Source organism: Oncorhynchus mykiss, chromosome 31, assembly GCF_013265735.2.
Source record: "Oncorhynchus mykiss isolate Arlee chromosome 31, USDA_OmykA_1.1, whole genome shotgun sequence".
Taxonomy (NCBI): Eukaryota; Metazoa; Chordata; class Actinopteri; order Salmoniformes; family Salmonidae; genus Oncorhynchus; species Oncorhynchus mykiss.
The window spans coordinates 895793-907823 of NC_050571.1; the positions used below are offsets into that span (position 1 = coordinate 895793).

The 12031-nt window shown below is 53.5% G+C and overlaps 1 protein-coding gene across 11 annotated transcripts in view; it reads left to right on the forward strand.

The window, feature by feature from the left end:
• Positions 1–12031, forward strand: part of LOC110516980 (transcriptional regulator ATRX-like) — a 146320-nt gene that overhangs the window by 41197 nt on the left and 93092 nt on the right. For 10 of the 11 annotated variants that reach the window (XM_036969814.1, XM_036969818.1, XM_036969813.1 and 7 more), the window contains 2 exons: positions 5433–5598; positions 6429–6538. In XM_036969814.1, the coding sequence (XP_036825709.1) occupies positions 5433–5598; positions 6429–6538 (276 nt within the window). The remainder of the gene's footprint in view (positions 1–5432; positions 5599–6428; positions 6539–12031) is intronic. The other variant, XM_036969819.1, reaches the window with a different exon arrangement.

A 12031-nucleotide genomic window follows, 5' to 3' on the forward strand; every position in this document is an offset into this window, starting at 1 on the left:
AGATAGACTCAGTCTATCAATAAGTCAACTACTCCTTCTGCCCGATGGTTCGCTAAGGAGCCAGATGGATGTGTGGTTCAGATAAGAGCATGGTACCAGCTATGCCATGTTTCCACGGTGATCACATAAATGTACTGAATGGGCTCTTTGAATAGAGTGGAAGTTGCTTAGCATTTCCTTAGTATTAAGGTTTGAATGCTTGTGGACTAGAAGATCAGCTGCCCTATACTCCTAGGAACATAACCTGTCCCAACCAGCTGCCCTATACTCCTAGGAACTAAACCTGTCCCAACCAGTAGAACAGTCTCCCAGCTGCCCTAAATTCATTGGAACATAACCTGTCCCAACCAGTAGAACAGTCTCCCAGCTGCCCTAAATTCCTAGGAACATAACCTGTCCCAACCAGCTGCCCTATACTCCTAGGAACTAAACCTGTCCCAACCAGTAGAACAGTCTCTCAGCTGCCCTATACTCCTAGGAACTAAACCTGTCCCAACCAGCTGCCCTATACTCCTAGGAACTAAACCTGTCCCAACCAGTAGAACAGTCTCTCAGCTGCCCTATACTCCTAGGAACATAACCTGTCCCAACCAGCTGCCCTATACTTCTAGGAACTAAACCTGTCCCAACCAGTAGAACAGTCTCCCAGCTGCCCTATACTTCTAGGAACTAAACCTGTCCCAACCAGCAGAACAGTCTCCCAGCTGCCCTATACTCCTAGGAACATAACCTGTCCCAGCTGCCCTATACTCCTAGGAACATAACCTGTCCCAACCAGCAGAACAGTCTCCCAGCTGCCCTATACTCCTAGGAACCTAACCTGTCCCAACCAGCAGAACAGTCTCCCAGCTGCCCTATACTCCTAGGAACATAACCTGTCCCAGCTGCCCTATACTCCTAGGAACATAACCTGTCCCAACCAGCAGAACAGTCTCCCAGCTGCCCTATACTCCTGGGAACATAACCTGTCCCAACCGGCAGAACAGTCTCCCAGGTGCCCTATACTCCTAGGAACATAACCTGTCTCAACCTGTCCCAACCAGCAGAACAGTCTCCCAGCTGCCCTATACTCCTGGGAACATAACCTGTCCCAACCGGCAGAAAAGTATCCCAGGTGCCCTATACTCCTTGGAACCTAACCTGTCCCAACCAGCAGAACAGTCTCCCAGCTGCCCTAAACTCCTAGGAACACAACCTGTCCCAACCAGCAGAACAGTCTCTCAGCTGCCCTATACTCCTAGGAACATAACCTGTCTCAACCTGTCCCAACCAGCAGAACAGTCTCCCAGCTGCCCTAAACTCCTAGGAACATAACCTGTCCCAACCAGCAGAACAGTCTCCCAGCTGCCCTATACTCCTTGGAACCTAACCTGTCCCAACCAGCAGAACAGTTTCCCAGCTGCCCTAAACTCCTAGGAACATAACCTGTCTGAACCTGTCCCAACCAGCAGAACAGTCTCCCAGCTGCCCTAAACTCCTAGGAACATAACCTGTCCCAACCAGCAGAACAGTCTCCCAGCTGCCCTATACTCCTAGGAACATAACCTGTCCCAACCAGCAGAACAGTCTCTCAGCTGCCCTATACTCCTAGGAACTAAACCTGTCCCAACCAGCAGAACAGTTTCCCAGCTGCCCTAAACTCCTAGGAACATAACCTGTCTCAACCTGTCCCAACCAGCAGAACAGTTTCCCAGCTGCCCTATACTCCTAGGAACATAGCCTGTCCCAACCAGCAGAACAGTCTCCCAGCTGCCCTATACTCCTAGGAACACAACCTGTCCCAACCAGCAGAACAGTCTCCCAGCTGCCCTAAACTCCTAGGAACATAACCTGTCCCAACCAGCATAACAGTTTCCCAGCTGCCCTATACTCCTAGGAACATAACCTGTCCCAACCAGCAGAACAGTTTCCCAGCTGCCCTAAACTCATAGGAACACAACCTGTCCCAACCAGCATAACAGTTTCCCAGCTGCCCTATACGCCTAGGAACATAACCTGTCCCAACCAGCAGAACAGTCTCTCAGCTGCCCTAAACTCCTAGGAACCTAACCTGTCCCAACCAGCAGAACAGTCTCTCAGCTGCCCTAAACTCCTAGGAACACAACCTGTCCCAACCAGCAGAACAGTCTCCCAGCTGCCCTATACTCCTTGGAACCTAACCTGTCCCAACCAGCAGAACAGTTTCCCAGCTGCCCTAAACTCATAGGAACATAACCTGTCTGAACCTGTCCCAACCAGCAGAACAGTCTCCCAGCTGCCCTAAACTCCTAGGAACATAACCTGTCCCAACCAGCAGAACAGTCTCCCAGCTGCCCTATACTCCTAGGAACATAACCTGTCCCAACCAGCAGAACAGTCTCCCAGCTGCCCTAAACTCTTAGGAACATAACCTGTCCCAACCAGCAGAACAGTCTCTCAGCTGCCCTATACTCCTAGGAACATAACCTGTCCCAACCAGCAGAACAGTTTCCCAGCTGCCCTAAACTCCTAGGAACATAACCTGTCTCAACCTGTCCCAACCAGCAGAACAGATTCCCAGCTGCCCTATACTCCTAGGAACATAACCTGTCCCAACCAGCAGAACAGTCTCCCAGCTGCCCTATACTCCTAGGAACACAACCTGTCCCAACCAGCAGAACAGTCTCCCAGCTGCCCTAAACTCCTAGGAACATAACCTGTCCCAACCAGCATAACAGTTTCCCAGCTGCCCTATACTCCTAGGAACATAACCTGTCCCAACCAGCAGAACAGTTTCCCAGCTGCCCTAAACTCCTAGGAACATAACCTGTCCCAACCAGCATAACAGTTTCCCAGCTGCCCTATACGCCTAGGAACATAACCTGTCCCAACCAGCAGAACAGTCTCTCAGCTGCCCTAAACTCCTAGGAACCTAACCTGTCCCAACCAGCAGAACAGTCTCTCAGCTGCCCTATACTCCTAGGAACCTAACCTGTCCCAACCAGCAGAACAGTCTCTCAGCTGCCCTATACTTCTAGGAACTAAACCTGTCCCAACCAGCAGAACAGTCTCTCAGCTGCCCTATACTCCTAGGAACATATCCTGTCCCAACCGGCAGAACAGTCTCCCAGCTGCCCTATAATCCTAGGAACATAACCTGTCTCAACCTGTCCCAACCAGCAGAACAGTCTCCCAGCTGCCCTAAACTCCTAGGAACATAACCTGTCCCAACCAGCAGAACAGTCTCCCAGCTGCCCTATACTCCTAGGAACACAACCTGTCCCAACCAGCAGAACAGTCTCCCAGCTGCCCTAAACTCCTAGGAACACAACCTGTCCCAACCAGCAGAACAGTCTCTCAGCTGCCCTATACTCCTAGTAACATAACCTGTCTCAACCTGTCCCAACCAGCAGAACAGTCTCCCAGCTGCCCTAAACTCCTAGGAACATAACCTGTCCCAACCAGCAGAACAGTCTCCCAGCTGCCCTATACACCTAGGAACATAACCTGTCCCAACCAGCAGAACAGTCTCTCAGCTGCCCTATACTCCTAGGAACTAAACCTGTCCCAACCAGCAGAACAGTTTCCCAGCTGCCCTAAACTCCTAGGAACATAACCTGTCTCAACCTGTCCCAACCAGCAGAACAGTTTCCCAGCTGCCCTATACTCCTAGGAACATAGCCTGTCCCAACCAGCAGAACAGTCTCCCAGCTGCCCTATACTCCTAGGAACACAACCTGTCCCAACCAGCAGAACAGTCTCCCAGCTGCCCTAAACTCCTAGGAACATAACCTGTCCCAACCAGCATAACAGTTTCCCAGCTGCCCTATACTCCTAGGAACATAACCTGTCCCAACCAGCAGAACAGTTTCCCAGCTGCCCTAAACTCCTAGGAACATAACCTGTCCCAACCAGCATAACAGTTTCCCAGCTGCCCTATACGCCTAGGAACATAACCTGTCCCAACCAGCAGAACAGTCTCTCAGCTGCCCTAAACTCCTAGGAACCTAACCTGTCCCAACCAGCAGAACAGTCTCTCAGCTGCCCTAAACTCCTAGGAACACAACCTGTCCCAACCAGCAGAACAGTCTCCCAGCTGCCCTATACTCCTTGGAACCTAACCTGTCCCAACCAGCAGAACAGTTTCCCAGCTGCCCTAAACTCCTAGGAACATAACCTGTCTGAACCTGTCCCAACCAGCAGAACAGTCTCCCAGCTGCCCTAAACTCATAGGAACATAACCTGTCCCAACCAGCAGAACAGTTTCCCAGCTGCCCTATACTCCTAGGAACATAACCTGTCCCAACCAGCAGAACAGTTTCCCAGCTGCCCTAAACTCTTAGGAACATAACCTGTCCCAACCAGCAGAACAGTCTCTCAGCTGCCCTATACTCCTAGGAACATAACCTGTCCCAACCAGCAGAACAGTTTCCCAGCTGCCCTAAACTCCTAGGAACATAACCTGTCTCAACCTGTCCCAACCAGCAGAACAGTTTCCCAGCTGCCCTATACTCCTAGGAACATAACCTGTCCCAACCAGCAGAACAGTCTCCCAGCTGCCCTATACTCCTAGGAACACAACCTGTCCCAACCAGCAGAACAGTCTCCCAGCTGCCCTAAACTCCTAGGAACATAACCTGTCCCAACCAGCATAACAGTTTCCCAGCTGCCCTATACTCCTAGGAACATAACCTGTCCCAACCAGCAGAACAGTTTCCCAGCTGCCCTAAACTCCTAGGAACATAACCTGTCCCAACCAGCATAACAGTTTCCCAGCTGCCCTATACGCCTAGGAACCTAACCTGTCCCAACCAGCAGAACAGTCTCTCAGCTGCCCTAAACTCCTAGGAACCTAACCTGTCCCAACCAGCAGAACAGTCTCTCAGCTGCCCTATACTCCTAGGAACCTAACCTGTCCCAACCAGCAGAACAGTCTCTCAGCTGCCCTATACTTCTAGGAACTAAACCTGTCCCAACCAGCAGAACAGTCTCTCAGCTGCCCTATACTCCTAGGAACATAACCTGTCCCAACCAGCAGAACAGTCTCTCAGCTGCCCTATACTCCTAGGAACATAACCTGTCCCAACCAGCAGAACAGTCTCCCAGCTGCCCTATACTCCTAGGAACCCAACCAGCAGAACAGTCTCTCAGCTGCCCTATACTCCTAGGAACATAACCTGTCCCAACCAGCTGCCCTATACTCCTAGGAACATAACCTGTCCCAACCAGCAGCACAGTCTCCCAGCTGCCCTATACTCCTAGGAACATAACCTGTCCCAACCAGCAGCACAGTCTCCCAGGTGCCCTATACTCCTAGGAACCCAACCAGCAGAACAGTCTCTCAGCTGCCCTATACTCCTAGGAACATAACCTGTCCCAACCAGCTGCCCTATACTCCTAGGAACACAACCTGTCCCAACCAGCAGAATAAATGTATGTATTTTTATGTGCAGACTGTAATGCTTTTAGACTAGACTCTACATGTCCCTCCCGACCAGGTACTCGTGGTGGAGGAGGCGACCGCCGTGGCTTGTCCAATCACAACCAAGCTGGTGCTGGATGTAGACGAGGAGACCAAGGAGCCCATGGTGCAGGTTCACCGCAATCTGGTCACTAAGCTCAAACCACACCAGGTCGACGGTGAGAGACATGTTGTTGTAGTAGTGGAGCCCATGGTGAAGGTGGAATAGTAGGAGTAGTAGTAGTAGCAGCATTAGTAGTAGTAGTAGTAGTAGAGCCCATTGTGAAGTAGCAGTAGTAGTATTAGCAGTAGTGGTAGTAGTAGCAGTAGTAGTAGCAGTAGTAGAGCCCATGGTGAAGTAGCAGTAGTAGTGGTGGTAGTAGTAGTAGTAGTAGCAGTAGTAGTAGTGGCAACAGCAGTAGTAGGAGCAGTAGTAGTAAAAGTAGCAGTAGTAGTAGTAGGAGTAGTAGGAGCAGCAGTAGTAGTAGTGGTAGTGGTAGTAGTAGCAGCGGTAGTAGCAGTAGCAGCAGTATTAGTAACAGTAGTATTAGTAGTAGTAACAGCAGTGGTAGTATCAGTAGTAACAGTCGTAGTAGCAGTAGCAGCAGTATTAGTAACAGTAGTATTAGTAGTAGTAACAGCTGTAGTAACAGTATTAGTATTAACAGTAGTAGTAACAGTAGCAGCAGTTGTAGTAGCAGCGGTAACAGTAGTAGTAGTAGTGGTAGTAGTAGTAGTAGCAGCAGCAGTGGTAGTATCAGTAGTAACAGTCGCAGTAGTAGTAGTTGTTGTAGTAGCAGTAGTAGTGGTAGCAGTAGTAGTAGTAGCAGTAGTAGTAATAGTTGTTCTAGTAGTAGTATCAATGTTTGTCTTTAATCATGTTGATTTTTTATGGTGAAAACAAGGGTGTTTGTCTTTTACTCACTTACCAAGTCAATGCCATGCTTCATGGGTTCAGTGCTGCCAACAAAGGAAGGATTTCTGTAGTCTGAGCTTTCTGTCTCTCTAGGGGTCCAGTTCATGTGGGACTGCTGTTGTGAGTCGGTGAAGAAAACCAACAAGAACTCTGGTTCTGGATGTATCCTGGCTCACTGTATGGGCCTGGGAAAAACACTGCAGGTCTGTACCACTCATCCCTTTACCTGTGTCGTGGTCATTTCCTGTATTACTAAACATTGAGAGAGCAAAGCACACACAAGTCAGAGTTATATCATAAAGTCCATCTTTAATTATATATGAGCTTCACCATAGCCCTGTTTGACTCTCAGATCAATTCAGTGTCTATAAATGAATTCTCTGAGAGTGCTTACAAAACAGTTCTTAGTATCATTTATAGCCAAGACAAACCCATCTCAACTCACATGACGAAACACAGATCTTAGTAACATTACAAAGGAAGACTTTACTTGAAAGAGGAGTATTCCATAGCCAGACAGCATTAGCTATAAATTATCGTTCCGTTTGCTCTCTTTGACAAGGTTCTAATCTCGTTCTTGGTACCACTTAGGACCAAAACATTACCTCATCCAATGGCATATATCAATTGTCAATTCTACATACTCCCATCTCAAATACACTCCCTCCTGGACAAGCTCACTGAGACAGTGAGCCTCTTAGGTCATTTACTAGATCAAGATAAGGCCAACCTCAGAGGGGACATACAATAGTTACAGACACATTCCCATAAGAAGAGGAGCCTCCATTCTGTCCTCCTCCCCTTCTGATATTCTTCATAGCATCACATGGTTTAACAGATACATTGACATATGAAGACAAGCCTGACCTCTCCCCTCTCTGGGCCCCTAGTGACTAAGCCCTAGCAGAGAAGAAGGGATAACTACAAACTTCCAACATTATTATCCAAAAGAAGACATCCGAATGACATACCTCACATAAGCAGTATTATGTAAATAAAACATCTTATTTATCAATGTTACCCAACTATTTCTGATTCTGACGCAACACCTGTTTCCCTGGCGGTGGACTGTGGTCTCTGGCCGGTGGACTGGGGTCCCTGGCCGGTGGACTGGGGTCCCTGGCCGGTGGACTGGGGTCCCTGGCCGGTGGACTGGGGTCTCTGGCCGGTGGACTGTGGTCTCTGGCCAGTGGACTGGGGTCCCTGGCCGGTGGACTGGGGTCTCTGGCCGGTGGACTGTGGTCTCTGGCCGGTGGACTGTGGTAGACTGGGGTCTCTGGCCGGTGGACTGTGGTAGACTGGGGTCTCTGGCCGGTGGACTGTGGTAGACTGGGGTCTCTGGCCGGTGGACTGTGGTCTCTGGCCGGTGGACTGTGGTCTCTGGCCGGTGGACTGTGGTAGACTGGGGTCTCTGGCCGGTGGACTGTGGTAGACTGGGGTCTCTGGCCGGTGGACTGTGGTAGACTGGGGTCTCTGGCCGGTGGACTGTGGTCTCTGGCCGGTGGACTGTGGTCTCTGGCCGGTGGACTGTGGTAGACTGGGGTCTCTGGCCGGTGGACTGTGGTAGACTGGGGTCTCTGGCCGGTGGACTGTGGTCTCTGGCCGGTGGACTGTGGTCTCTGGCCAGTGGACTGTGGTCTCTGGCCGGTGGACTGTGGTCTCTGGCCGGTGGACTGGGGTCCCTGGCCGGTGGACTGTGGTAGACTGGGGTCTCTGGCCGGTGGACTGTGGTAGACTGGGGTCTCTGGCCGGTGGACTGTGGTAGACTGGGGTCTCTGGCCGGTGGACTGTGGTCTCTGGCCGGTGGTCTCTGGCCGGTGGACTGTGGTAGACTGGGGTCTCTGGCCGGTGGACTGTGGTCTCTGGCCGGTGGACTGTGGTCTCTGGCCGGTGGACTGTGGTAGACTGGGGTCTCTGGCCGGTAGACTGTGGTAGACTGGGGTCTCTGGCCGGTGGACTGTGGTAGACTGGGGTCTCTGGCCGGTGGACTGTGGTCTCTGGCCGGTGGACTGTGGTCTCTGGCCGGTGGACTGTGGTAGACTGGGGTCTCTGGCCGGTGGACTGTGGTAGACTGGGGTCTCTGGCCGGTGGACTGTGGTCTCTGGCCGGTGGACTGTGGTCTCTGGCCGGTGGACTGTGGTAGACTGGGGTCTCTGGCCGGTGGACTGTGGTCTCTGGCCGGTGGACTGTGGTCTCTGGCCGGTGGACTGTGGTAGACTGGGGTCTCTGGCCGGTGGACTGTGGTAGACTGGGGTCTCTGGCCGGTGGACTGTGGTAGACTGGGGTCTCTGGCCGGTGGACTGTGGTCTCTGGCCGGTGGACTGTGGTCTCTGGCCAGTGGACTGTGGTCTCTGGCCGGTGGACTGTGGTAGACTGGGGTCTCTGGCCGGTGGACTGTGGTCTCTGGCCGGTGGACTGTGGTAGACTGGGGTCTCTGGCCGGTGGACTGTGGTAGACTGGGGTCTCTGGCCGGTGGACTGTGGTAGACTGGGGTCTCTGGCCGGTGGACTGTGTTAGACTGGGGTCTCTGGCCGGTGGACTGTGGTCTCTGGCCGGTGGACTGTGGTAGACTGGGGTCTCTGGCCGGTGGACTGTGGTCTCTGGCCGGTGGACTGTGGTCTCTGGCCGGTGGACTGTGGTAGACTGGGGTCTCTGGCCGGTGGACTGTGGTAGACTGTGGTCTCTGGCCGGTGGACTGTGGTAGACTGGGGTCTCTGGCCGGTGGACTGTGGTAGACTGGGGTCTCTGGCCGGTGGACTGTGGTAGACTAGGGTCTCTGGCCGGTGGACTGTGGTAGGTTGGGGTCTCTGGCCGGTAGACTGCTGGGGTCCCTGGCCGGTGGACTGGGGTCCCTGGCCGGTGGACTGGGGTCTCTGGCCGGTGGACTGGGGTCTCTGGCCGGTAGACTGGGGTCTCTGGCCGGTAGACTGCTGGGGTCCCTGGCCGTTGGACTGGGGTCCCTGGCCGGTGGACTGGGGTCCCTGGCCGGTGAACTGCTGGGGTCCCTGGCCGGTGGACTGCTGGGGTCCCTGGCCGGTGGACTGCTGGGGTCCCTGGCCGGTGGACTGCTGGGGTCCCTGGCCGGTGGACTGCTGGGGTCCCTGGCCGGTGGACTGCTGGGGTCCCTGGCCGGTGGACTGCTGGGGTCCCTGGCCGGTGGACTGCTGGGGTCCCTGGCCGGTGGACTGCTGGGGTCTCTGGCCGGTAGACTGCTGGGGTCTCTGGCCGGTAGACTGCTGGGTTCTCTGGCCGGTAGACTGCTGGGGTCTCTGGCCGGTAGACTGCTGGGTTCTCTGGCCGGTAGACTGGACTGGGGTCTCTGGCCGGTGGACTGGGGTCTCTGGCCGGTGGACTGGGGTCTCTGGCCGGTGGACTGTGGTATACTGGGGTCTCTGGCCGGTGGACTGTGGTAGACTGGGGTCTCTGGCCGGTGGACTGTGGTAGACTGGGGTCTCTGGCCGGTGGACTGTGGTCTCTGGCCGGTGGACTGTGGTCTCTGGCCAGTGGACTGTGGTCTCTGGCCGGTGGACTGTGGTAGACTGGGGTCTCTGGCCGGTGGACTGTGGTCTCTGGCCGGTGGACTGTGGTAGACTGGGGTCTCTGGCCGGTGGACTGTGGTAGACTGGGGTCTCTGGCCGGTGGACTGTGGTAGACTGGGGTCTCTGGCCGGTGGACTGTGGTAGACTGGGGTCTCTGGCCGGTGGACTGTGGTCTCTGGCCGGTGGACTGTGGTAGACTGGGGTCTCTGGCCGGTGGACTGTGGTCTCTGGCCGGTGGACTGTGGTCTCTGGCCGGTGGACTGTGGTAGACTGGGGTCTCTGGCCGGTGGACTGTGGTAGACTGTGGTCTCTGGCCGGTGGACTGTGGTAGACTGGGGTCTCTGGCCGGTGGACTGTGGTAGACTGGGGTCTCTGGCCGGTGGACTGTGGTAGACTAGGGTCTCTGGCCGGTGGACTGTGGTAGGTTGGGGTCTCTGGCCGGTAGACTGCTGGGGTCCCTGGCCGGTGGACTGGGGTCCCTGGCCGGTGGACTGGGGTCTCTGGCCGGTGGACTGGGGTCTCTGGCCGGTAGACTGGGGTCTCTGACGGTAGACTGCTGGGGTCCCTGGCCGTTGGACTGGGGTCCCTGGCCGGTGGACTGCTGGGGTCCCTGGCCGGTGGACTGCTGGGGTCCCTGGCCGGTGGACTGCTGGGGTCCCTGGCCGGTGGACTGCTGGGGTCCCTGGCCGGTGGACTGCTGGGGTCCCTGGCCGGTGGACTGCTGGGGTCCCTGGCCGGTGGACTGCTGGGGTCCCTGGCCGGTGGACTGCTGGGGTCCCTGGCCGGTGGACTGCTGGGGTCCCTGGCCGGTGGACTGGGGTCTCTGGCCGGTAGACTGCTGGGGTCTCTGGCCGGTAGACTGCTGGGGTCTCTGGCCGGTAGACTGCTGGGGTCTCTGGCCGGTAGACTGCTGGGGTCTCTGGCCGGTAGACTGCTGGGTTCTCTGGCCGGTAGACTGCTGGGGTCTCTGGCCGGTGGACTGGGGTCTCTGGCCGGTGGACTGGGGTCTCTGGCCAGTTGTCTTCCTATAGAACGGGATGTTTCTGGGTTGTGGGAGGAGCATAATGTTTCCCTCCAATCCCAACCATTTATCTCATCTGACCCTCATTACGTACTTTGACCACTAGGTGGTAACCCTACTCCACACTACTGCTGTGTGACAAGTTAGACTTCTCTCTCTATGTGTATATACAGTAGGGCAAAAAAGTATTTAGACAGCCACCAATTCTCCCACTTAAAAATATGAGAGAGGCCTGTAATTTTCATCATAGGTACACTTCAACTATTACAGACAAAATGAGAAAAAAAATCCAGAAAATCAAAATTGTAGGATTTTTAATTAATTTATTTGCTTATTATGGTGGAAAATAAGTATTTGGTCAATAACAAAAGTTTATCTCAATACTTTGTTATATACCCTTTGTTGGCAATGACAGAGGTCAAACGTTTTCTGTAAGTCTTCACAAGGTTTTCACACACTGTTGCTGGTATTTTGGCCCATTCCTCCATGTAGATCTCCTTTAGAGCAGTGATGTTTTGGGGCTGTTACTGGGCAACACAGACTTTCAACTCCCTCCAAAGATTTTCTATGGAGTTGAGATCTAGAGACTGGCTAGGCCACTCCAGGACCTTGAAATGCTTCTTACGAAGCCACTCCTTCGTTGCCCGGGCGGTGTGTTTGGGATCATTGTCATGCTGAAAGACTCAGCCACGTTTCATCTTCAATGCCCTTGCTGATGGAAGGAGGTTTTCACTCAAAATCTCACGATACATGGCCCCATTCATTCTTTCCTTTACACGGATCAGTCGTCCTTGTCCCTTTGCAGAAAAACAGCCCCAAAGCATGATGTTTCCACCCCCATGCTCCACAGTAGGTATGGTGTTCTTTGGATGCAACTCAGCATTCTTTGTCCTCCAAACACGACGAGTTGAGTTTTTACCAAGAAGTTATATTTTGGTTTCATCTGACCATATAACATTCTCCCAATCTTCTTCTGGATCATCCAAATGCTCTAATTGCTCCCACAGTTGATTTCTTCAAACCAAGCTGCTTACCTATTGCAGATTCAGTCTTCCCAGCCTGGTGCAGGTCTACAATTTTGTATCTGGTGTCCTTTGACAGCTCTTTGGTCTTGGCCATAGTGAAGTTTGGAGTGT